The 26,396-nt window shown below is 40.4% G+C and overlaps 3 protein-coding genes and 1 pseudogene across 4 annotated transcripts in view; 2 read left to right on the forward strand and 2 right to left on the reverse strand.

Moving 5' to 3' along the window:
• LOC126623542 (clathrin light chain 2-like) overlaps nt 1–745 on the forward strand; it is a 30,997-nt gene extending 30,252 nt beyond the window's left edge. The window contains exon 6 of the mRNA XM_050292455.1: nt 567–745. The gene's annotated coding sequence lies outside the window, so the exon portion shown is untranslated. The remainder of the gene's footprint in view (nt 1–566) is intronic.
• The window catches only part of LOC126623575 (putative receptor-like protein kinase At3g47110), a 32,819-nt pseudogene extending 17,695 nt beyond the window's left edge, over nt 1–15,124 (reverse strand).
• LOC126623439 (putative receptor-like protein kinase At3g47110) overlaps nt 1–15,365 on the reverse strand; it is a 62,138-nt gene extending 46,773 nt beyond the window's left edge. Inside the window, exon 1 of the mRNA XM_050292344.1 lies at nt 15,320–15,365. The gene's annotated coding sequence lies outside the window, so the exon portion shown is untranslated. The remainder of the gene's footprint in view (nt 1–15,319) is intronic.
• The window catches only part of LOC126623516 (clathrin light chain 2-like), an 84,086-nt gene that overhangs the window by 55,267 nt on the left and 2,423 nt on the right, over nt 1–26,396 (forward strand). Inside the window, exon 2 of one of the 2 annotated variants that reach the window (XM_050292430.1) lies at nt 10,089–10,173. The exons of the other annotated variant lie outside the window; for it this stretch is intronic. Within the exon in view, the coding sequence (XP_050148387.1) occupies nt 10,089–10,173 (85 nt within the window). The remainder of the gene's footprint in view (nt 1–10,088; nt 10,174–26,396) is intronic. 2 annotated transcript variants of the gene reach the window in all.

Here is a 26,396-nt window from a genome sequence, read left to right on the forward strand (position 1 = left end):
GGCTACCTTGAATTATTACTATTTTTCCTATAACCCGTGTTCTTATAGAATATCTGATGGATGACGATATGATATTTAGAACATGTTTCGAACACCTCTTTATAGTATAGATGATGGATGACTTTATACTATGAAGTTGTTTTTCAATATATGTATGTTCAATGGTTTTGTACTTACCTAGTGGTCCTTTCCGCTACGGGACGTAGGGATAGATTCCGGTCCGTCCCGGGCGACGGTTTGGTGTTGGCATAGGGCCTGGAGTGTGTTTCCTCTGGCTATTTAGCACAGGGACGGGGAGCCGGCATGGGGCCTGAAGTGTATTTTCCTCTGACTGTCTGCTCAGAGACGGGGAGCCGGCATGGGGCCTGCAGGTTATCGGACAATTCACTAGTGATTATTATATATGAGTTATGATTTGAGATACTGCACATCATGCTAGGTTTCGGAAAACCTATGTTCATCATTATATATTTGTTTTCATAAACCTGGGGGTTAGTATATTGATAACTGTTTTATTATATATATATCAACTTGGTCCACTCATGTTTGTTTTGCGCCCCCTTCAGGATTTAGGATCGAGGCGTACAATCCCGACAATCAAGGCACTTCCGCATCGGCATCTTCGAGTCCTCTTGGTGTGGGACTCATTCTTTTATTCATTCCATTTTATATCATTCTTTTAGTGTTCTAGTTAGTTGTATGCTCTGAACACGTTCCTTAAATGCATATTCCTTATTCTTTTACATTTATAAGTTTTATCTATCCTTTATTTTCAGCAATTGCACTCAATAAATGGCTTTCGTCACCCTCGGGTGTCGGCCAGCACGTGACCATCCTGATATCCCGAAGATATCGGGATCGGGGCGTGTCACCGAGGTAGAGTTTAGTGAGTTGGGTTGAAAGATTGGCTACAGAGTTGGGTAAAACACCTCCAAAATGACCACTGAAGGAGTTGTTTTCAAGGCGTAGTTGTTGCAGCTGGAACAAACAACCAATTTCTGGAGAGATCGTGTGGCTGAAGTTATTGTTTTGGAGGGTGTTTGGACCCAATTTTACACCATCAGTCCGTGTAATCAAGGCCGTTGAGTAAGCGTAGTTCTCAACCGGCGGATGGAAAATGGAAGATATTTTTGTTAAAAGATAATATTATGGTTTTTATCATAATTATCTTTTAATATGAATTATCTCGGTGTATAAGCAGTACAATTCGAATTGATTTGAGATGTTTGACAGCACTTGGAAGTAAAATGGATTTAAAATTCATTTGATCAGAATGATGATGGCTATTGTTGATGAGGTGAGGATGCGATAGGATACCTAAGAGGGCTAGGTTTATGGATGTTGTCAGATGAAGTGAATTGATGATGGACATGGCCTGCATGTTGCATGTCGTGTCAAAGGCTACCAGCCATATACATAAATATATAATATATATATATATATAATTGGCGACAGGACTGCGAACTCATTGGAAAGGTGCAAACTTTGTTTATATATATATATATATAATTGTTAGCTGTTTAGATAAACACTATTTGTTCAAAGTCCAAGCTTGCGGATTATCTTGGAATTCGAATTTGGTTGTATTTTCGACTAGATTCAGAGTCTTGGGGGTAGTATGGCTTATCTGACGAATCAGTGGAAGAGTTATAATACATGGCAGAAGCCTATATCCAAGGTTCTAAAAAACATTAGGTGCTAGTCGGGCGGTGGGCTAGCGCCTAGCGCCTAGGCGGCTAGGCGGGGTCTAGGCGGATTTAGTTAAATTTCTGATATATTATATAAATTAATTAAATTTACTATATAAGATGTAAATAATTATTGACTAATATGCTATTTCTTATAGAAGAACATACATATATGAATGTTTTATGTACATATATGAAATGCTTGCCTAGGAAAAAAAAACAAAATATTTATAAATAATTTATAATTTATATAAGATATATATATACACACATAATATATATCCCAAACTTTTAAAAATATAAAAAACCCACATAGTGGGTGGTTTTCATTGTTAAACCATCAAACCGTCCATCACCCATCCATCACCCATCCACCCAAGATGGTTTTCACATCACCCATCCACAAAACCATCAAAGTCCATGGTTTTCAATTTTAAAATCACAAACCATCCATGCTCTTTCACATCACTCATGCTTTTAGTCCTCAACTTGCACCACCAACACAGAAATGTTAGTCTCTCTCTCTCTCTCTCTCTCTCTCTCTCTCTCTCTCTCTCTCTCTCTCTCTCTCTCTCTATTTTCGCACTTTCTCTTCGCACTCTCTTCTCTGCTCTCATCTTCACAGATGAGCTGCAGAAATTATGAAATTATCTTCACGGGCAGTCTCACTCTCTCTATCTCTCTCTCTCTCTTCGCACTCTCTCTTCCCTCATCTTCACAGAGATGAGCTACATAAAATTTTCCGGGTCTCTGCTGCTACGTACGAGATCGGAAATTGTAGATCCTTTTGCGAAAATTGCAGCAAGTTTGGAATTTTCAGCTAGATTCAAACCGCCTAGACTACCGCCTAGCCCGCCTCAGGCGCCTAGCGAGCGTATAGGCGGCCGCCTATATCCTTCCCGCCTAACTGAACGTTTTGGTCTAAATCGAGTCGGAGCTCCACCGCCCAGCGCCTAGGCGCCGCCTAGACGGCCTCCTAGGCCGATTTTTAGAACACTGCCTATATCAGCTTATCAACCAACGCGCATATGTCCCTATAAATACAGAGGCAGAGGCAACGGAAGAAGGACCTCCAATTCAACACACAAAACTGCCCTGCGCAAACCCTCTCAACAACTTTGAGATTTTTTTATTTTCTCTTTTCGCTGACACATTTTCCGTTGGCATCAACAGCACTGTGAAAGCAACCGGTGATATCTTAAGTCGGCATAGATAGCTATGTCACCGTAGAATCAGCCGGTCTCGCAGCATCTTCCGTTGGCATCAACATCACTACGGCGAGGACGGTTGGTTATCTATCCAAGTCTCGGTCGAGAAGTATTTCTGAATCCTTGTTGGTCGAGGTCATCTCATCAGCCTTCTCGGCGAAGTGAGGTGTTACGAGTTACTACATTCGGCACATTGAAAGCCGAATTTGATATTGAACTTCGCAGAACTAGCAGCCTTGTCTTCAGGCTCTAGAACCCGAAGGCCGAGAGTGTTCCTTCCTCGGCCGCAGTCGCGAGATTCAGAAGTCAGCAGCGCACCTAACGCAACATCAACAAATTTTACTCCTCGGCCGAGCACGGCCGACGAGTTGGCACGCCCCGCATACAACCGAAGGACGTAGTTAGCTTACTAATTACTCGGCCTGCGCGCCACGTAGGCTTGGTTGTTTTTAGGGTCAACATTTTGGCACGCCCAATGGGACCCAGTGCTAAAACTACGAAGTTCACATGATCTATCTCGATTAGGCTTCAAGGAATGAGTGTTATCGCCTATTAAAGAAGCAAAAACAACTTCTCGAGAGATTAGGAAGAATTTCTTAAAGGCAAGAGGCCGGGGGGCAAATTTCCACTCCGGCCACAACCAATACTCGGCCTAAGAAAATTGTTAATGTGGCCGAAGAACAAAGGCCACCTATTTTTTCGGTCGAGACTGAAAGTGTGGTAGGCCTAGAAAAAAATGTTCAAGTTTCTGAGCCACAAATTGACTTAGAAAATGATTCATCAGATGAGTGCTCCAATAACGAACAAGACCAACACACGACTTCAAACCATAAAATCACATCGATTGATATGGTAATTGAAGACATAGGTCTAGCCGAAAAACTCACGCCAATTGATATGATTATTGGTGATAAAGCCGATATGGGGAAATCTCGTTCGGCTAAGTTGTTCGAGTTAAAAGCCGAAATTGACGAAATTGTTATGCCTGGGGGGCATAATAATTGTTCAATACATTCGGCAGCCGAAAATGAAAAATATTTCGTCGAGTCAAAGATATTTGGAGAAAATTCTTTATTCAGGATAGAGCGAAATCAATTTGAAGATTTCGTTATTACAAGGTCTCGACTTGGAATAAAGCATCGTTGGCCTCCTCCTAACTATGGTTCGGCCACTTTTCTTTTCATTTGTTCAATATATATATGTTATTTTCTTAAACATACGGCTATGCAAGCCGATGCATAAAAAAAAAAGGGCAGCAACAACATTAGTTGGCCGAATAAAAATAAAAAATAAAATAATAATTCGGCTGTCTAGGCCGAAGCCGAGAGCCAGGAAAATGCTATGGTGGCCATATAGGTGTTGGCAGATTCAAAGTCTTGTATTGCCGAGCTCGGCGAGGTTGGTTAGATCCAAAAATGAATTGGCAGATTCAAAAAAGGGCAAAGGCGTTAAATCTTGCTGAAGAAATGGAGGCTTCTCATCTTGATGTATGCACGACATGGAAATATATATAAAAGTATGGGGCTTTGAAAGGTCAAATCAGTTGAGAAAAGGCTTTAGGCCTAAACCCTAGACCTGATGGTTGCAGACATTTTTCGGCAGAATTGGGTGAATATATATATATGGCAGTATCACATGGGTGCTGACATTGGGATATATATATAGATATATATGTATAGCAGCGTCACATCAGGCAGGTTTATATATATATATATATATATGTTATATGCCGATTGCATGGCCGAGAAATCACATCAGGCAATCTGGTTTACATGTATATATAGGCAGGCCTGGAGATTTTTATTGACCTCGGCCCCAATTTCTCTCGGCCTCGGCCCTGCTCGACCACAATTCTTCTCGGCCTCGACCCTACTTTATGATATTGCCAGAACAGAGGTGACTTTAATGCCGAGGAACAAACTTTGTTTTAGCAATACGACGAGATGTTGTTGGCTATGAACCAGTTAATTTCCTTAACCATTCGGCTTACAGGCCGAAGCTCAAGGAAACTGGGGGGCAATGTTTGGACCCAATTTTACACCATCAGTCCGTGTAATCAAGGCCGTTGAGTAAGCGTAGTTCTTAACCGTCGGATGGAAAATGGAAGATATTTTTGTTAAAAGATAATATTATGGTTTTTATCATAATTATCTTTTAATATGAATTATCTCGGTGTATAAGCAGTACAATTCGAATTGATTTGGGATGTCTGACAGCACTTGGAAGTAAAATGGATTTAAAATTCATTTGATCAGAATGATGATGGCTATTGTTGATGAGGTGAGGATGAGATAGGATACCTAAGAGGGCTAGGTTTATGGATGTTGTCAGATGAAGTGAATTGATGATGGACATGGCCTGCATGTCGTGTCAAAGGCTACCAGCCATATACATAAATATATATATATATATATATATAATTGGCGACAAGACTGCGAACTCATTGGAAAGGTGCAAACTTTGTTTATATATATATATATAATTGTTAGCTGTTTAGATAAACACTATTTGTTCAAAGTCCAAGCTTGCGGATTATCTTGGAATTCGAATTTGGTTGTATTTTCGACTAGATTCAGAGTCTTGGGGGTAGTATGGCTTATCTGACGAATCAGTGGAAGAGTTATAATACATGGCAGAAGCCTATATCAGCTTATCAACCAACGCGCATATGTCCTTATAAATACAGAGGCAGAGGCAACGGAAGAAGGACCTCCAATTCAACACACAAAACTGCCCTGCGCAAACCCTCTCAACAACTTTGAGATTTTTTTATTTTCTCTTTTCGCTAACACATCTTCCGTTGGCATCAACAGCAGTGTGAAAGCAACCGGTGATATCTTAAGTCGACATAGATAGCTCTGTCACCGTAGAATCAGCCGGTCTCGCAGCATCTTCCGTTGGCATCAACAACACTACGGCGAGGACGGTTGGTTATCTATCCAAGTCTCGGTCGAGAAGGATTTCCGAATCCTTGTTGGTCGAGGTCATCTCATTAGCCTTCTCGGCGAAGTGAGGTGTTACGAGTTACTACATTCGGCACATTGAAAGCCGAATTTGATATTGAACTTCGCAGAACTAGCAGCCTTATCTTCAGGCTCTAGAACTTGAAGGCCGAGAGTGTTCCTTCCTCGGCCGCAGTCGCGAGATTCAGAAGTCAGCAGCGCACCCAACGCAACATCAACAAATTTTACTCCTCGGCCGAGCACGGCCGACGAGTTGGCACGCCCCGCATACACCCGAAGGACGTAGTTAGCTTACTAATTATTCGGCCTGCACGCCACGTAGGCTTGGTAGTTTTTAGGGTCAACAGAGGGTCAAAGCCTCAGAAAGCTCAAGTTACCAATGTGGGAGGACAGAACCTTCCAATCGGCTTGATCGACTGTAACTCTCTTGTGTCTGCGGCCGCAAGTAAGGCCTGGCCACTGACAGAAGTGGAGGGATGCATTCCAGGAGCTAAGGATGGCCATGCGATCAATCACAATTTCAGCTTTAAAGGCAAGCAAGGACAGCCTATCCACTTCATCTCCTCCTAGACGTGAGCAGGGGGCAGAGGGAAAAGGAAAGAGTCGTATGAAAATAAACCTAGTACTAAGGAGGATGGGAACTCCATCAAGAAGGCCGCACATGAAAGCTTAAGTTTTGAAGCAGAAGTACATATACATGAACAGAAACAAAACATTAATTGCAGCAAATGTAGGTCTTGATGAAAGACATTGTAAGTTGATGGAAAGACTTTGAAAGTTGAAGAGCAGACAGGAGTAAATTCTGGAGTCCAAATTGGTTACTCAAAGACTTGGAAATGCTGTGGGTCTCATTGTCGCCGCCTTCATGACTCATACTAATTTTTAGATATCATAATCTGTTAGAATATTAATTATAATGTGAATGAAAATAATTCGGCGAGAGCAGTAGGGCCTTAGATAGATGTGAAATGGGGGTCTAGGTCTTCTCCGGATTGTTCACAAAACTCTAATCACTAAGATTGATTGCTGGCCGCATGATCTGCATTAACAGGCAGGATTACAGTTTTGGAAAGAATCCGCAGAGAGAGATTCGGGGAGAATCTGGTGTTAATTGCTGTGAGGGATTCTGGTGATCAAAATGCGGGTTATGAGTTGAATTCTTCACACCATGACTGAAGGGCATAAAGAAATTGTGCAGCAAACTGCGGAGAATATGACTATAAATTGCACTCATTCATACTAGTAAGAGTATATGTTAATCTTATATCTGTGTTCACACTTCAAATTTTCAGTGCTACTTCCTTTGAAAGTGTTCTTACTGTTAACACTTGACACACAGAGCAAATAGATGACACGGTCTGTTGCTGTCGCTGTTGACTGGAGGTTGACAAAGAGAAAAAGGAGAAAGTGATGATGCATGTTGGAAAGAAATACAGAAACAAAAAATGCAACTAAGAAGTTCCATTTTGAGTTGATAATTATTACTTTTTGTTTCTGATTTTATTTGATGCTTACAATATTGTTCATGTCTGCAATTCTGCAAAGGTAACTCAGAGTCTAGAAAGCTTATGAAATAAGCCCGAATCCTTGATTCAGTACTCGAACAAACTCAGTTGGATTGCATGCTGCTTAGGCCGTGATCTCCCGGCAAATCTGCAGAACAAGCAACTCCTATCCTGGCCATGATAACCAAGCACTTCCTAACTCTTTGCCTTTGATCATCTTGGACCTGATTCCTATTGCTTGAGCCATTACTACGAGTGCTGCTTTCTTTTATTTGAAGAAGCACCGGATCACATATTTCTTCTACGAGTTCAGGCAAAGCTATCTGAACAAACTTGTGCAGGTTCAGACCATCATTGAACATTTCATCTATAGGCCTCTTTCCAGTAAGCATCTCCAACAGCAGGATTCCATAGCTATACACATCACCATATGTTGAAACCTCGTTTCCCATTTCATACTCAACAGGTTTTCGTTCAGAAGATACAGTTAAAAATTGAAATAAGAAGAGAATTGTTCTCTTGTACATGTTAGAAAGAGGTTGAAACAACAATCCAACTTACCAGGGGCAATATAGCCTATGGAACCGTTAATGACATTTGCAGTGCTTCTGTGCAAAGGAAGTGAACATGAAGCATCTGGGAGGTACCTTGCTAGACCAAAATCAGCAACGCGAGCAGTCATGTCGCCTTCCAAGAGAACGTTGCTGGGTTTCAAATCACAATGAATTATTGGTACGTGAGAGTGGTTGTGCAAATAAATTAGAGCATTAGCCATGTCGATGGCAATGTTTACCCTCTGAATAAGGTTCAAATGGCCCTGCACGATGGGGGCCCCAGGTAGTCTATGAGCTGAAATATGCAGCCACTCTTCAAGATTTCCATTCACCATGAATGCATATATCAAAGCTTTGAAATCATGTCCTTGAAAATCGATACTTGAACACACGGTCAGTAGCTTGACAAGATTCTGGTGCTTGATGTTTTTCAAGGCTTAACATTCAGCTGTAAAACTCTCTTGAACCTTGCACATTAAGCACTTTAACTGCAACAATTCTTTCTTCCTGATTGAGAATTCCCCTGTACACAGACCCGAAGCTACCAGCACCAATCAAATTCCGAGAAGAAAACCCATTAGTCGCTTTGAGGAGATCACCGTATGAAACTTTCAAGAGTGAAACCTCCCATGATGATCCTGAAGTTGACTTCATTCTTGATTTTCTTGATAGATAAAAAAAGTACACAGCGCAATGATTTTCTTGATGGATAAAGAAGCACAAAGCACAACAGGAAGACAATTCCAATATCACTCCCACAGGCAATTGAGATAAGTACTTTTCGCCATGGGAATATTTCTTGCTTAGGTTTTTTGTTAGATTTGTCGGAGATGCATGGTGGCAACACTAACTGAGATATACCTCCACATAGCCGTTTATTTCCAATGATAGAAAACGAAGTTGAATTCTGGAAAACTCCTTTTATCTGTACTGCACCTTCTAAATCATTGAATGATAGGTTTAAGTTCCGCAAGACGCAGAAACTCCCTTAACAGTTAGGAATTCTTCAACTCCTCTCAAAAGAACTCCAAGCGTCAGGAATGGTCCCTCGCAAAAAATTTCCTTCCAAATGCAAACTTTCCAAACTTATGCAGTTTCCTATCGAGCTTGGAATCTCACCAGATAATTTGTTTATCAGAAAGATCCAAGTAAGCAAGCTGCAACAAAAGACCTACTCCAAATGGAATGGAATGAGTAAAATAAGTTTATTTTGAGAAAGATTCAAAGCTTGCAAATTCCTGCATTCACCGAGACTTAGCGGTATGCTTCCTTGTAAGCTGTTTGACATGAGAAGTAATCTGCCTAACGAAGTTAGATTGCCTAGCAAAACTGGGATAGTACCGGGCAACTCATTGTGATTCAATGACAGACTAAAATTTTGTTCAGTTTACATATTGAGATTGGTATAGGGCCCGTTAATTGGTTTACCTGAAAGCCTAGTATCCCCAAGTTGATGAGATTTCCAATTCCTATAGGAATGCTATCTGATTCCCACCCAATCTCATTACCTCGAGCTTTGCTGAGAGGTTGCTGAGAGATTCAGGTAGCACTCCTCCAAAATTATTGTCACTGATATCCAAACGCTCTAAATTGGTGCAATTAACCAGAGAAGAGAGAAAGTCCAAGTCACCTTCCTCATTATTTCCAAGATTGTTAGCATCCATTTCTAACCGAAACAGATTGGACATCCCTGGCAGGCTAGGCACTCTTCCTGTAAACATATTGGCTGAGATACCAAATAATGCAAGGTTGGATGCATTGGAGATTGAAACTGGTATTTGTCCACTGAATCGGTTGGATTGAAAATAAAAGGCTTCGAGGTTTGGAAATGCAGGACTTAAATTATGGTAATGCAAATAAGAAAAATTATATATCTAATAAGAACATTTAAACATACAAAAAAACAATTGCAAAAAGTTCACTCGTTTGACTCCTCATCGTCATCATTAAGAATATCACAATGAAACATAAAAGCACCATCATGGGATTCACTAATTCGGCCGTAATCACAGATGCTCTCTAGGCCTCCTTGTTCCAGTTAGCACATCCCTTCTTAGACACAACTCAATGACAACATTGCTCATGTCCTTCCGATCTCTCGGCATTGCTGCAGAACAAGCAACTCCTCCGTCGATCTACGCCGAATCGAATGGACAGGGCTTTGATGGAGGTTTTGGCGGGTCCGACGATCCCATTTTGCCGCCTCCGTCGGAGATGCTGCCAGAGGAGGGCTTCGCTCTCAGAGGATGGAGGAGGTAGGGTTTCGAATTTTGATTGTTTGCGATTGAACCAATAGTTCTATATAGCAATTAAATTTTGACTCTTTTGTGCAATTCAGTTGAAAGTTCTTGGTTTTGATTTGGTTTGATATTTCTTACAGACAAATCTGCATATGCCAGTGCCCACACGTTCAAGACTAAACTAGCCCTCTGAAATCGCTCCAATCTTCACTATAAAAAATTTCTAGAAACGACTTCGAAACCTAAGAAAACTTTAGGGCCTGTTTGCTGGAGGACTTCGAAATCTGATTGTTATTAGTTTTGCTGGAGGACTCAGTCATGGATGCAGGACTTAGATTACGGTAATGCAAATAAGAAAAATTACATATTTAATAAGAAGATTTAAACATACATAAAAACAATTGCAAAAAGTTCACTTCACTCGTTCCACTCCTCATCGTCATCATTAAGAATATCACAATGAAACATACAAGCACTGTCATGGGATTCACTAATTCGGCCGTGATCACAGATGCTCTCTAGGCCTCCTTGTTCCAGTTAGCACATCCCTTGTTAGACACAACTCAGTGACGACATTGCTCATGTCCTTTCGATCTCTCGGCATTGCGGCAGAACAAGCAACTCCTATTCTTGCAATGGAAGTCAAGCACTCCACAACCCTTTGTCTTTGATCATTTGGGACTTGATTCCCCCTATTACTTCTGGGATTAGTACTGCTGCTGCTTCTTCTATTTGAACAAGTACTGGATCACATATTTCTTCCACACGTTATGGTAGAGCCATCATAACAAAATTGCGCAAGTCCATACCATCTTTAAACATGTCATTTGTTGGCCTCTTGCTTGTTATCATCTCCAACAGCAGGATTCCGTAGCTATACAGGTCACCATATGTTGACACCTTGCTTCCCATTCCATACTCTTAAGTTATATACACAAAAACACAGCTAGGTTCTTATGTGTGACTTCAAAAACTCATAAACAGAAAACATCGTGCAAGCACAAACAATATATGTGTGTGTGTATTTATTTTCACAAAAACAGAGATATTTTTTTATGTATGACTTTAGAAATTAATGCTAAAAATAAAAGAAATCTCATTTGTGTGTGTATATATATGTCACAAAAATTTACTTGGGGCAGTATAGCCTTTGGAGCCTTTTATTGCATTGGAAGAGCTTTCGTGCACAAGAAATGAACAAGAAGCCTCTGGGAGGAACCTTGCCAAACCAAAATCACCAACACATGCAGTCATGTCACCATCCAAGAGAATGTTGCTTGGCTTTAAATCACAACGATCTATTGGCATGTGAGAGCGGTTGTGCAAATAATCCAGAGCACACGCTATGTCGATTGCAATGTTTACTCTCTGAATAAGAACCAGATTTTTCTGCGAATTGGTTGGATTGTCGCCCCGTTGAGCTGAATTATGCAGCCATTCTTCGAGACTTCCATTCACCATGAAGTCATAAACCAAAGCTTTGAAATCATTCCCTTGAAAATCGATGCTTGAACAAGCAGTCAATAGCTTGACAAGATTTCGATGCCTAAATGTTCTCAGAGCTTCACATTCAGCAGTGAAACTTTTGGAAGCTCTTGCACTTTGAAGATTGAGTACTTTCGAAGATTGAGTACTTTCACTGCAACAACTCTTCCTTCATACTGATCGAGTATTCCCTTATATACAGACCCAAAACTACCAGCACCAATCAAATTGGCTGCAGAGAACCCGTCAGTTGCTTTAAGGAGATCTCTGTAGGACAACTTCAAAAGTGAAACCCCCAATGATGATCCTGATGTTGACTTCAGTGGTCTTGTTTTTCTTGATCGGTAAAGAATCACAAACAAAATTGCAAAACTCAATCCAACAACCCCACAAGCAGCTGAGATAATTATTTTCGGCCTAGAAGATAAGCCTTGCTTAGAATTCTTGGAGACGCATTTGGGCAATCTTAAAGAAGGTATACCTCCACAAATTCGTGAGTTTCCCGTGACAGAAAGTGCACTTATATTCTCGAAAACTCCTTTCATTGGTCATGCACCTTCAAAATCATTAAATGAGATGTTCAAATTCAGCAAGAAGTGGAAACTCTCCAAATAGTTGGGAATTATGCCAGACAAGTTGTTGCGAGAGAGGTCGAAATCCTCAATCCCTCTCAAAGAGCTCAAGGATTCAGGAATGGTCCCCTGCAATGAGTTTTCACTCAGATTCAGAGTTGTCAAACTTGTACAAGTCCCTAAGCTTCGTGGAATCTCACCAGATAACCGATTGTGAGAAACATCCAAGAAATCTAGATGCATCAAGTTGCTTATCTCCATTGGTAGGGATCCAGTAAGCTTGTTGCTGGATAGATCCAAAACTTGTGACAAGGATGCTGTTTGCTCCCTAAATCCGCCATGGCGCCTTGCGGGCAAGCCGGGGATTTACTTCACATACAAGATTGGTGGGTGCGGGCGTGCCACTACTAGATGCCGCTAGTAGACGGGATTTGAATGATTGAGGTTGCGCCTTTTGACTTCAAATCAAGAGATTGTGCCATTTGAGTGGGAGTTGCTCAAATCAAGGTTCTTTCTTTGCCTTAAAAATAAGGACTTTACTTATATGGAAAGGTAGAACAATATGTAAATGACAAAGGAAAGTAAATGACTAATATTGTTGATTGCTTGCAAATTAAATGACTGAAGATGAGTTGTACATGAAAACTACAAAGGAGATCGATACTGCAAGTGAGCACCAGAGCTAATAAACTAGATAAAAGAAGGCTTTTAGTGAAGGTTGATCCTGAAAAGGATGAAGGCTTGATGCTGACTACAGCTTCGTTGAAGGCAAATCTGGTTTGAGCAAAGTTTGTGCTTGTATTTGTTTGTTTGTTTGAGTGTCCATAATCCTTCTCCATCTGCTTCTTTATATAGAGGTCTGGAGGAAACCCCCTACTGAAGACATTGCATCTGCCCGAAAGAAGCTTGGGCAGCTTGCATTTCATTGCTTAGGCAGCTGGCAGCTTGCATTGCTTTGGGCAACTGGCAGCTTACATTGCATTTGCCAACTTGCGTGTAGAAACAATATTAAAAGGAAAACTTGCATCTCCACCACATGTTTTTAGCACATGTCTCCCCACTTGTAATAAACTAACAATTAAAAAAGAAGCAAGTTGCATCTCCACCACATGCCTTTTCCCACTTGCAATAAAATAATTAAAAGAAGCAAACTAGCTTCTTTCACTACACATTCTTGCCCGAAAGCATGCATGGTATCTTTCCATCCACTTGCATGAAAAAGCATGCCAACCTATCCCACTGGATAGCTAAAGATCTTCCAAGTTAGCTTTCTTGCACATTAATCCTCCAAATGCCATATTTTACCCAAATTGCCCAAATAAGTAAAAATTGGTATATTTTAAGTGCAAACAGATGCTAAACCAATAACTTCTTTAGGAATTTGACCGCGGAGATTATTTTGGGAAAGAGCTAAAAGAAGAAGATTCCTGCATTCTCCGAGACTTTGCGGTATGTTGCCTTCTAACTTGTTTGACATGAGAAGCAACCTGGTCATTGAAGTTAGATTTCCAAGAGAAGATGGGATGATACCTGATAGTTTATTCTCGTTCAGATACAAAGCATCCAGCCTTTTCAATTTACCAATAGAACTTGGTATTGTGCCTGTCAATAGGTTTGCCTCAGAGCCTACTGCCTCTAGGTTGATTAGATTTCCGATTCCTATGGGAATTCTTCCGCGAATCTGGTTATGACCAAATACCATTTGCGTGAGCTTTGTTGAGAGATTGCTGATGGATTCAGGTAGTACTCCTCCAAAATTATTGACACTAAAATCAAAGATTGTTAATTTGGTGGCATTAACTAGAGAAGATATGAAATCCAAGTCACCTTCCTCATCATTTCCAAGATTGTTATGGGCAAGTGTTAACACATACAAATTTGACAGGCGTGCTAGACTAGGCACTTTTCCTGTAAACTCATTGAATAAGATTAAAAAAAGTGAAAGGCTTGAGGCATTGGAGATTGAATTCGGTATCGGTCCACTGAATTTGTTGGACCAAAAATAAAATTCTTGGAGGTTTGGAAATATAGTGTGGCCCAACCCAGGAGGAAGAGTTCCATGCAGTTCGTTTAGAACCACAGAAATGACTGTAATTGATGAGAGGTTGTATATGGAGGGAGGGATGGTACCATTCAAATAATTTTGACCCAATGCAAGATATGTTAGACTTTTCAACTGGCCAAGGCTATTCGGAATGCCTCCATGCAGATTAATTTCTTCCACATCTAGTGCCTGGAGAGAAGAAAGATTTCCAAAAGAAGGTGGGATTTCCCCACTTAAATTGTTTTTTCTTAAAACAAGTACCTGAAGCTTGGACAAGGAGCCAATTTCAATTGGAATTTTACCCCTAAGATGGTTTCCATTTATGCGAAGTATTTGGAGGTTAGAGCAACGTGATATGTTGAATGGAATATCACCACTGAAGGAGTTGTTATCAAGGCGTAGTTGTTGCAGACGGAACAAACGACCAATTTCTTGAGGGATGGTGTTGTTGAAGCTGTTGTTTTGGAGGTTTAAATTTCTGAGAAAGCTCAAGTTTCCAATGTGGGGAGATAGCTGACCGTACAGCCGGCTTGATTGGAGATCCAGCACGGTGACTCTCCGGTGCCTACGGCCACAAACAATACCTTGCCACTGACATAAGTGGAGGGATTCATTCCAGGAGCTAAGAATGCCCAGTGGATCGTTCACGATTTCAGCTTTAAATGCAAGTAAAGACTATCTATCCGTCTCATTCCCCACTAGATGTAAGGAGGATAAATTAACCATCAAGAGAAACAGTTGCATGAGAATTGATCAGATGCTAATAATGATACCCGAGAACCCCATGTATGCACTCTACGAAATAAAGCTCGAGTTGTGAACCAGAGAGGCTAAGTTTTTACAAGAAAAAACCTTGCAAAAATTATTGAAAAGAGGTGTGATATCCACACATCCCATTTTACTTCTCACATACCCTTCTAATTTTCGACCGTCGGATCAGATGAATTGAAGAAAATCAACGGATAGAAATTAACAAGGGGTGTGTGAGAAGTAATTTGGGATGTGTGGATAGCACACCCCTATTGAAAAATGCAAAAATTCTAGGCTTTGTTCAATGAACCTAACAAAGATACTTTGTGGAGTGAGACATTCTCCAATATTTAACACTGTTAGTGTTATCATTATGGCCGTGACCCTATGTGGGATTGACCAATTGCAACGATCAGCTTCGAGAAGTCGAGGACTCATATTTCTAAACTTTACCATTATTCTAGATTGAAGGTCACGACTCACGGCACCCAAGCCATAATGATTTCTCTTCTCTTGAGTGCAATGATTTCTCTTAGGGAAATGTGAGTCTCCGCCCACGTATGAGTCTTTTCTTAAAATTCCAATACCGCCACCAACACAATAAAAAAATTAAAAAAATCACAATTAAACTTGATATTTTTTCTTTTTCTCTCCGTCTTCTCTCTGCCTGATGAAAACCAGAAGCAATGCTTCCCAAGTTCCAGTTGCTTCACTCCTCTCTGAAATTGATAACCATGGCAGCCAAGTTGTAAAAAAATCCATGAAAAAACTCTCTAAACCCCAAAACTGAATTGTGTAATCGGATATAAAAATATGAAGTTTGAATCTTTAGCAAAAAAAAAAAAAAAAAAAATCCCAAGATCTAAATCTCCGTCTACGTTTCTCTCTATCCAAAATTTTAGTTCTTTAATGGGCTTCTATATCTACCTTATCAACTTCTGCTGGCATGAGATGATGAGATGTTGGTGGTGTGGAATTAAAGAAGCAAACCCGCTTAGCACTGATTGAGTTCCTTCCTTTTAGATTTTTTTACGTCAATAAATTTGTTATCGTAACTTTTAATTTCTAAATCTTCTGCACTATATTAGCCATGGCCCAAGTTCATATAGATAGCAGAAATGGCTTTTTTTGCAGACTTCTGGATTCATCAGTTTGGGAAGGACGTGAAAAGAGTTAAAATAGGTGGGTTAACTTTTTTTATTGTGTTAGTGGCGGGACCCATATATTATTTTGATTTTTTTAAGGAAGGATCATAAGTGGGCGGCGGGTTCCATGCATGACTTTCATACTGTCTTCGATCTTTCTTTGAAGATTCGTTGACAAGTCTTTGATACGTTTCTCTTGCATTTTTAAGTGCAATGGCATAATTTTGTAACAGCACGTACCTCGGTTGATAACGAAGGCTGTTGCCTTCATTTATGGTTTGTATATATTTGTCTGATTGTATCTGAAGTAAGCATCCATGAAGCTCAGCAGATCATGATATGCTGTTGAGTCCACTAGCAAATTGATCTGTGGCAGTGGGTATGGGTCATTCTGATAAGCCTTTGTTAGGTATGTGAAGTCCACGCACACTCTCCACTTACCATTTTCTACGCTCATTTTTTTTATTTTTTTGTCAATTACACTCTCATTTGAAGGCGAAACTTTACCACGCTTTTCGTAGTGCAGCAACTCTAATGGAGTGTGATGTGTAAGTACAAAGGGGATATTTTTGTGAGTGCACTTTCCTACTAATGCCCATATAATAATTCCATTATCCCGATCAAAATTGAAAAATGTTATTTTTTTTTTCTTTCTAGAAAGATCGTGTTCAGTCTCTTCAGTGGATTCTTCTTTCTTATGGTTTTCACTAGAAATATTACCTATGCAGTGCTGTGGGATTAATTAAGTATGATTACAAGAGGAAGCTGAATAAAATGTAAAAAGTTATACATTGAGATAGTTGGCCGCTTTTCAGCCTTCTTCGTATTGCACCTTCTTCGTATGTGAAACAATTCAAGACACCCAACAATCTCTTTCAGAAAAGAATGCTTTGAATGATGATATATTCTTCTCAATAAGAGGAACTTATAGGTGTACAACCCTAACATAAAAGGAAAGAAAAACTAATTACAAGTGATTACATGGGATTACATATCAATTAGGGATCCTACCTAAAATACAAAAGTCAACACTCCCCCTCAAGTTGGTGCATATATGTCGCTCATGCCCAACTTGTGTAAGAAACTTGAAAACTTGTGACTCGAAACAGTTTTTGTGAGGATATCTGCCAACTGATCTTCTGTTCTTATCGCTGGTACTTCAATTATTTTCCCTTCCAATTTTTCTTTGATGAAGAACCGATCAACTTCAACATGCTTTGTTCTATCATGTTGTACTGGATTATGTGCAATGTCACGAGCAGCTTTATTATCACAAAATAATTTCATGGGCTAATCATGTTGTATACCCAAATCGCTTAACAGAAGCTTAAGCCACAAAATTTCACAAATCCCCAAAGCCATACCTCTGTATTCTGCTTCTGCACTGGAACGAGCAACCACATTCTGTTTCTTACTTCTCCATGTAACCAAGTTACCCCCAACAAACGTAAAGTAACCTGATGTTGAGCGTCTATCATCAATGGAACCAGCCCAATCTGCATCAGTATAACCTTCAACACTAAAGTGATTATTCCTCTTAAACAAAATTCCTTTGCCCGGACTTCCCTTCAAATATCGCAATATTCTCGTCACGGCATTCATATGTTGTTCTCCAGGATCATGCATGTATTGACTCACTACACTCAAGGCATAAGCAAGGTCCGGTCTTGTGTGTGCCAAATACATCAAACGACCTATTAACCTTTGGTATCTTCCTTTGTCAATTGGTACTTGATTAGGATCAACACTAAGCTTCAATCCTTCTTCTAATGGTGTAGCTACTGGCTGACAAGCTGACATGCCAGTTTCGTGCAACAAATCAATAATATACTTCCTCTGAGACAAGAAAATTCCAGAACTACTTCTCGACACCTCAATCCCTAAAAAATATTTCAAGGATCCAAGGTCCTTCATTTCAAATTCTGTAGACAGGTATCTTTGCAAGGTCGCACGTTCTTCCGGATCATTACCTGTTACCACCATATCGTCTACATACACAATAAGTGCAGTAAGCTTCCCATTCTGTCTTTTCAGGAACAAAGTATGATCAGAGTTACTTTGTCTGTAACCAAATGCTCTCATAGATTTCGTGAATCTTCCAAACCATGCTCGAGGGGACTGCTTCAAACCATACAAGGATTTCTTCAATCTACACACTTTTCTTTTGTATTTATCTGGAGCATTACATCCCGGTGGAAGATCCATATAAATTTCTTCTGTCAAGTCTCCATGCAAGAAGGCATTCTTCACATCGAACTGTTGTAAGGGCTAATTAAGATTTGCAGCCAAGGACAACAAAACACGAACTATGTTGATCTTGGCTACAGGTGCAAATGTATCTGTGTAGTCGATTCCATATTTTTTAGTGTATCCTTTTGCTACCAGTCTTGCCTTGAAACGATCCACCGTCCCATCTGTTTTGTATTTCACAGTATAGACTCATTTGCATCCCACAGGTTTCTTGCCAGCTGGCAAATCTGTGATCTCCCAGGTAGCATTCTTCTTCAAAGACTTCAACTCTTCATTCATTGCTACTTGCCAACGTGGATCGGTTAAAGCCTCCTGCACACTGTTAGGAATAGATACAGTAGATAATTGATGCATAAATGACTTATTTGATTCTGACAGGTGACTGGTAGACACATAATTACTTAACGGGTATAACACATTAGACTCAGGGTTGGGCTTACTCACCGGATACCTAGTTTTGCATTTAGGGTCGGCTTCATAAGTAAGTTTAGGAATACCTCGGTTGACGCGATCAGGGAGACGACGTGGTGGTGATGCATCCGGGATCGAAGACGATTGATTATGGTTATTGGGACTCAAGATCGACTGTGACGTAGCTGGCGACACATGGATGTCCGGTGGTGAGGAAACTGGCAGTGAGCTATCAGGCAGTGAGTTATCTGGCGATGTCGACTCGTCCCTTTCAAGGTTTTCAACATTGTTTCCATGTGAATGATCACCACTTGTCTCCAAGACATTACCACTTAATTCCAATTCATTCACATCATTATTTTCGTGTGAATGATCACCACTTATTTCCAAGACATCACCACTTAAATCCAAATCATTCACTCTATCTATATCTGGAATAGTATAATCAAGAGTTTGAACTTCTTTCTGATTCTCCCCCTGAAGTGAAGACTCGGGATTGGCAAAGTACATATCATTCTCATGAAACGCAACATCCATAGTGACAAACAACTTATTCGTCGGTGGGTGATAACAACGGTATCTTTTCTGCCTTGATGCATACCCCACAAACACACATCGTAAGGCTCGAGGTTCAAGCTTACTTCGATGTTGTTTATGAAGATGAACGAAGGCCACACAACCAAACACATGAGGTGGAAGATTAGGGACTGCCGGAGCATCAATATGTGAAGAAAGTGCCTGAAGGGGTGTCTAAAAATCAACCGATCGGGATGGAACACGATTAATGAGATACGCAGCTGAGGTGAGAGCTTCTCCCCAATAGGATAACGGGAGACGAGCCTCGAGTAAAGAAGCACGAACAACCTCCAGAAGCTGACGGTTCTTGCGTTCGGCAACCCCATTTTGTTGTGGAGTATATGGACATGTAGTTTGATGAACAATCTCATGATGATCAAGAAAGGCACGAAGTTCAGAGTTAACATATTCGCCACCATTATCACTCCTGAGAACCTGTATTTGTGACTTATATTGTACTTGTACCATTTTGTAAAACTGTTGAAACAAAGAAGTAACTTCACCTTTGGATTTCATCAAACAAACTCAAGTCATACGTGTGCAGTCATCAATAAAATTAACAAACCAATGAGCACCACCAAATGTAGTAGTTTTAGATGGACCCCAAACATCAGAATGAATTATCATAAATGGAACAGAACTTTTATTCAAACTGGATGGAAACGAAGCACGATGACTTTTAGCTAGTTCACAAACACCACATTTAAAGCTAGAAACATCATGCTTAACAAATAGGCTAGGAAACAACCTCTGTAGATAGCCGAAAGAAGCATGTCCAAGTCGACGATGCCACAACCAAACCTCCGAAGCTTTATTCCTATCCCCCGGATTTCCGTCCACTGCAAGAGCGTGAGTCAACATTCGAGAACTGTTTGATGTCAGCTCCAAGTAGTAGAGCTTCCCCTTCCTAATACCATAACCAATCGTCTTGCGAGTCCGAATGTCCTTAAAAACACAAAAGGAAGGCAAAAAAATCACAAGACAATGCAGGGCGACAGTTATTTGAGCAACAGATAATAAATTATAGTCAAGAGAAGGAACAACAAGCACGGTATCAAGACTAAGGGTATCTGATAGGGAGACAGTGCCTTCTCCAATAATGGGAACAACATTATCGTTGGCAACACTCACAACAGTTTTGGTGGGTGGTTTTAGGATTTGTACCTGTCTAGATTCACAAGTCATATGTTCAGTAGCACCGGAATCAATTATCCATGTATTATTCGTAACAGATGCATAAACTTTTAAAGCCTTACCTTTGTTACCTGTATTAGAATCTATTTTCGATTCAACAATCGAGGTACACGACTTGTTACAGTGGGGATCACAAGTCTTGAACTGGTCTCGATCGGTCCTACTCTCATGTCCGGTTCGGTCAAATCCATTTGAAAAAGGACAAGCACGGGGAGCCATTGTGAAGTGGGTGCATTGGTTTCAATCGAATCTGGGCACGCAAAACAGATACACAGGTCGAAATCTGGGACAAATTTCAGGCAGTAGGTTGAATCTCGGTTCGTGGTGGTGGATGTAGGGAGCGGCTCGGTGAACTCGGATCAGCAACAACGACGTCGCTCGCTGGTTGATCGGCGCATTGCACACCTGGGTGCGTGGCGGGTAGTTCGGGTTCTCAGGTCAGCAACGACGGCGTCGCTCGCTGGTCGGACGGCGCTGCACAACTGGCTGCGCGGCTGGTAGTTATGGTTTTCCGTACAGAGCACGATCTCGTCTCCTCTTTCTTTTCTTTTTTTTCAAAACCTAGGCTCTGGTGCCAAGAAGAGAATGCTTTGAATGATGATATATTCTTCTCAATAAGAGGAACTTATAGGTGTACAACCCTAACATAAAAGGAAAGAAAAACTAATTACAAGTGATTACATGGATTACATATCAATTAGGGATCCTACCTAAAATACAAAAGTCAACACTTTCCACTCAACGGAATTTCAAAATTTGTAACTCTTTGCGCTATTCACCCAATTATTTATAGGGGTTTGGGTTTTAATGAAAATGAGATATAACAAATATTTAATGTAAAACACCTAATGGAGTTTTATCCGTCTAACGTGAATGTGAATTACACCTTGATCGAAACACAAATCATTGAATAGTTTTCTTTTCTCTTAGGAAAAGTTTCACAAACTCGAAATCAGCCAACAATTTGTGAACAACAGATTCTTGAACATAATGAGAACAAAGCAGACCACAACAAAAAGAATCAGAAAATGCAGCATGCATAAAGAAACCCAAAATTCATACTCTAAATCGAAAACTCTGACGGATCTTAGGGAGCGAAAAGAACGAATCATTTTCGGGTCCAATGGATAGTTCATTGAGTGTCTGCTGAATTCATCGTCGAACTAGTACATGCGGTTCCTAACAGTTCGAAAGTGGGTGACGGTCTATGCTTATAAATCAAGAAAGAAAAAAAGGATCAAGGCGATTGCAGCTCAAAAAAACCACAACAGACTTCTTGATTTTAAAATGGTGTTACTGAAAATAAACACAAATTGCATCGAAAATGAAAAACTAGCAAATTCTGAAAATTCGAATGAAGTGAAATGGTCCAATTTCTGAATTCTAACAATCTCTAGGCATCCTGGTACCCATCAGCACATCCCTTATAAGACACAACTCAGATACAACAATGGTCATGTCCTTGCGCTCTCTCGGCATTGCTGAAGAACAAGCAACTCCTATTCTTGCAAGTGAAATCAAGCACTCCTCAACTTTTTGCCTTTGATCCCCACCATTTTTTTCTTCTTTTTGAAGAAGTAGCGGATCACATATTTCTTTCACGTGTTCAGGAAATGCATTCACAACAAAGCTGTGCAGATTCAGACCGTCCTTGAACATGTCATCCGTTGGCCTCTTGCCTGTTAGCATCTCTAGTAACAAGATTCCATAGCTATACACATCACCAGATGTTGACACCTCGCTTCCCATGCCATACTCTATAATTTAATGCACAAAAACATAGTTATGTCTTGACTGTGAATCACAAAATTAAAGCTAAAAAGAAAGATATCAGGAAAATTTACCTGGGGCAGTATAGCCTATGGAGCCTTTTATTGCATCGGAAGAGCTTTCGTGCACAGGAAATGGACGAGAAACGTCTGGGAGGAACCTTGCCAAACCAAAATCACCAACACATGCAGTCATGTCACCACCCAAGAGAACGTTGCTCGGCTTTAAATCACAATGAACTATCGGCATGTGAGAACTGTTGTGCAAATAATCCATAGCACACGCTACATCAATTGCAATGTTGACTATCTGAATAAGATTCAGATTTTTCTGCAGATTGGTTGGATTGTTGACCCGTTGAGCTGAATTATGCAGCCAGTCGTTGAGGCTTCCGTTCACCTTGAACTCGTAAACCAGAGCTTTGAAATCGTTTCCCTGAGAATCAATGCTTGAACAAGCAGTCAGTAGTTTGACAAGATTTCGGTGCCTAATGCTTTTCAAGGCTTCACATTCAGCTATGAAACTTTTAGAAGCCCTTGAATTTTGACTGAGTACTTTCACTGCAACAATTCTTTGTTCATGCTGATTGAGAATTGCCTTGAATACAGACCCAAAACTTCCACCACCAATCAAATTCGCAGCCGAGAACCCATCTGTTGCTTTATGGAGATCTCCATAAGACAATTTCAAGAGTGAAACCATTAGATACGATCCTGAAGTTGAGTTAAGTGCTCTCACTTTTCTTGATCGGCAAAGAAGCACAACGGACAACACTAAGATCAACCCAATAACCCCACCAGAAACTGAGAGAATTATTTCGAGCCTAGAAGATAAGCCTTGCTTAGATTGCTTGGAGATGCATTGGGGCAATCTTAAAGAAGGAATACCTCCACAAATCCTTGAGTTTCCCATGACAGAAAACGCACTTGTGTTCTCGAAAACTCCTTTCATTGGTAATGCACCTTCAAAATCATTAAACGAGAGGTTCAATTTCAGCAAGAAGTGGAATCTCTCCAAATAGTCGGGAATTCTGCCAGATAAGTTGTTGTGAGAGAGGTCGAAATTCTCAATCCCTCTCAAAGAGCTCAAGGATTCAGGAATGGTCCCCTGCAATGAGTTTCCACTCAGATTCAGAGTTGCCAAACTTGTACAACTCCCTAAACTTCGTGGAATCTCACCAGATAACTTATTGTCAGAAACATCCAAGTAAACTAGATGCATCAAGTTGCTTACCTCCATTGGTATGGATCCGGTAAGCTTGTTGCTGGATAGATCCAAAAATTGTGACAGGGATGCTAAACCAATAACTTCTTTAGGAATTTGACCGCGAAGATTATTTTGGGAAAGAACTAAAAGTAGAAGATTCCTGCATTCTCCGAGACTTTGCGGTATGTTGCCTTCTAATTTGTTTGACATGAGAATCAACTCGGTCATTGAAGTTAGATTTCCAAGAGAAGATGGGATGGTACTTGATAGTTTATTCTCGTTCAGATACAGAGCATCCAACCTTTTTAGTTTACCAATAGAACTTGGTATTATGCCTGTCAATAGGTTTCCCTCAGAGGCTAGTGACTCCAAGTTGACTAGATTTCCGATCCCAACGGGAATTCTTCCATGTATCTGGTTATGACCAAATACCAGTGTGTTGAGCTCTGTTGAGAGATTGCCGATGGATTCAGGTAGCACTCCTCCAAAATTATTGCCACTAAAATCAAACTCTGTTAATTTGGTGCAATTAACTAGAGAAGAGATGAAATCCAAGTCACCTTCCTCATCATTTCCAAGATTGTTATCGGAAAGTGTTAACAAATACAGATTTGGCAGGCGTGCAAGACTAGGCACTTTTCCTGTAAACTCGTTGAATGAGATTAAAAAAAGTGAAAGGTTTGAGGCATTGGAGATTGAATTTGGTATGGGTCCACTGAATTGGTTGGACCAGAAATAAAAGTGTTGGAGGTTTGGAAATATAGTGTGGCCTAACCCAGGGGGAAGAGTTCCATGCAGTTCGTTTAGGTACACATAAATGTGTGTAATTGATGAGAGGTTGTATATGGAGGGAAGGATGGTACCATTCAAATAATTTTGACCCAATGAAAGATATGTTAGTCTTTTCAACTGGCCAAGGCTATTCGGAATACCTCCAAGCAGATTATTTTCTTCCACAGATAACACCTGGAGAGAAGAAAGATTTCCAAAAGAAGGTGGGATTTCCCCACTTAAAGTGTTTTTGCTTAAAGCAAGTACCTGAAGCTTGGACAAGGAGCTAATTTCAATTGGAAGTTTGCCCCTAAGATGGTTTCCAGCTATGTGAAGTATTTGGAGGTTAGAGCAACGTGATATGTTGAATGGAATATCACCACTGAAGGAGTTGTTACCAAGGCGTAGTTGTTGCAGATGGAACAAACGACCAACTTCTTCAGGGATGGTGTTGTTGAAGTTGTTGTTTTGGAGGTTTAAAATTCTGAGAAAGCTCAAGTTTCCAATGTGGGGAGGTAGCTGACCATTCAGCCGGCTTGATTCAAGGTCCAGCACGGTGACTCTCTGGTGTCTGCGGCCACAAGCAATGCCTTGCCACTGGCAGAAGTGGAGGGATTCATTCCAAGAGCTAAGAATGCCCAGTGGGTCGTTCATGATTTTAGCTTTAAATGCAAGCAATGACTGTCTATCTGTCTCATTCCCTCCTATACGTAAGGAGGATGAAGTGATCATAAGGAGAAACAGTTGCATGATAATATAACAGATGCTAATAACGATACCCGAGAACCCCATGTGTACGCGCTGAGAAATAAAGCTCGAGTTGCGAACCAGAGAGGCTGAGTTTTTACAAGAAAAAAACTTGCAAAAAATCTAGCCTCAGCTCTTCCTATTTATTTCGGTTGTACTTGGTCTGGTTCCCCCTTATTTTTTATATTATTCGGTTAGTGTCGGGGTCTCAGTGACAAGGAACTGTCTGTGTAAGCCGGCTGTTTTGTTCTATATGTTTGGAATTTAAGGCCAAATGGCGCAAAGACTTGAAAGAAATTGTCATAGTCATGACTTGATCTCGATTAATTATAAATTTACATATAACAAACAAGGAAAATAAAGATTAACCCAAATAAATGTGACCACAAGGTGAACGACAAACACAATTATTTGAGCTTTGATTCTCAACTGTAAAAATAATAACCTATTTTTTACGTTGAAATGGTGATAACAAGGTATTACTTAATACGTTAGGTCGTGATCAGCTGCAGCAATCAGCATTGCTGATGTCCGGCCGGTCGCTCTGTCTAGGAGTCAAGGAGTCATACTTCTACACTTAGTATTAGTCTAGTTACTTAAGTCTTCCAAGACGTAAGGAGGATGAAATGATCATCAGGAGAAACAGTTGCATGAGAATAGACCAGATGCTAGGCTGGTTTGGTGTTGCTGTGTTTTAAAAAAAAGCTGCTGTGAGAATAAGCGGCTGTGCTGTGAGAATAAGCGGCTGTGAAATAAATCAGCAGAGTGTTTGGTAAACTTTTTTGTAAAAGTGCTTTTGGAAAAAAAAAAAACAGTCTAATAGTGGGTCTTTTCATTAAAGAAGCATTGTAGCTCCGTGTGCTTTGAAAAAAAGCCAGTTTTCCAAAGCTACAAATAGCAGCTTCAGCTTTTTCCTTTGATTTCAGCTTATTCTCACAGCAGCTTCCAAAATAAGCCATTTTTTTTCAGTTTACCAAACACCTAAAACCCTCACAGCTTTTTTTCATAGGTGCTTTTTTTTTAAGCATCTCACTCCCAAACTAGGTCTAACAATGATACCCGATAACACCATGTATGCGCGCTTCGGAATAAAGCTCGAGTTACCAGAGGCTGAGAAACTTGCAGAAAATCGAGCCTTAGTTCTTCCTACTTATTTGGGCTGTACTTGGTCTGGTTACCCCTTGCTTTTAATTATATTCGGTTATTTTCGGGGTCTCGGTGACAAGAACTGCCTGTGTAAGCCGGCTGTTTTGTTCTCTCTGGATTTTCAGGCCAAATGGCGCAAAGACCAGGCATGCCGGATCCTGCATAACTTGC

This window comes from Malus sylvestris, chromosome 1 (genome assembly GCF_916048215.2).
Source record: "Malus sylvestris chromosome 1, drMalSylv7.2, whole genome shotgun sequence".
Classification (NCBI taxonomy): Eukaryota; Viridiplantae; Streptophyta; class Magnoliopsida; order Rosales; family Rosaceae; genus Malus; species Malus sylvestris.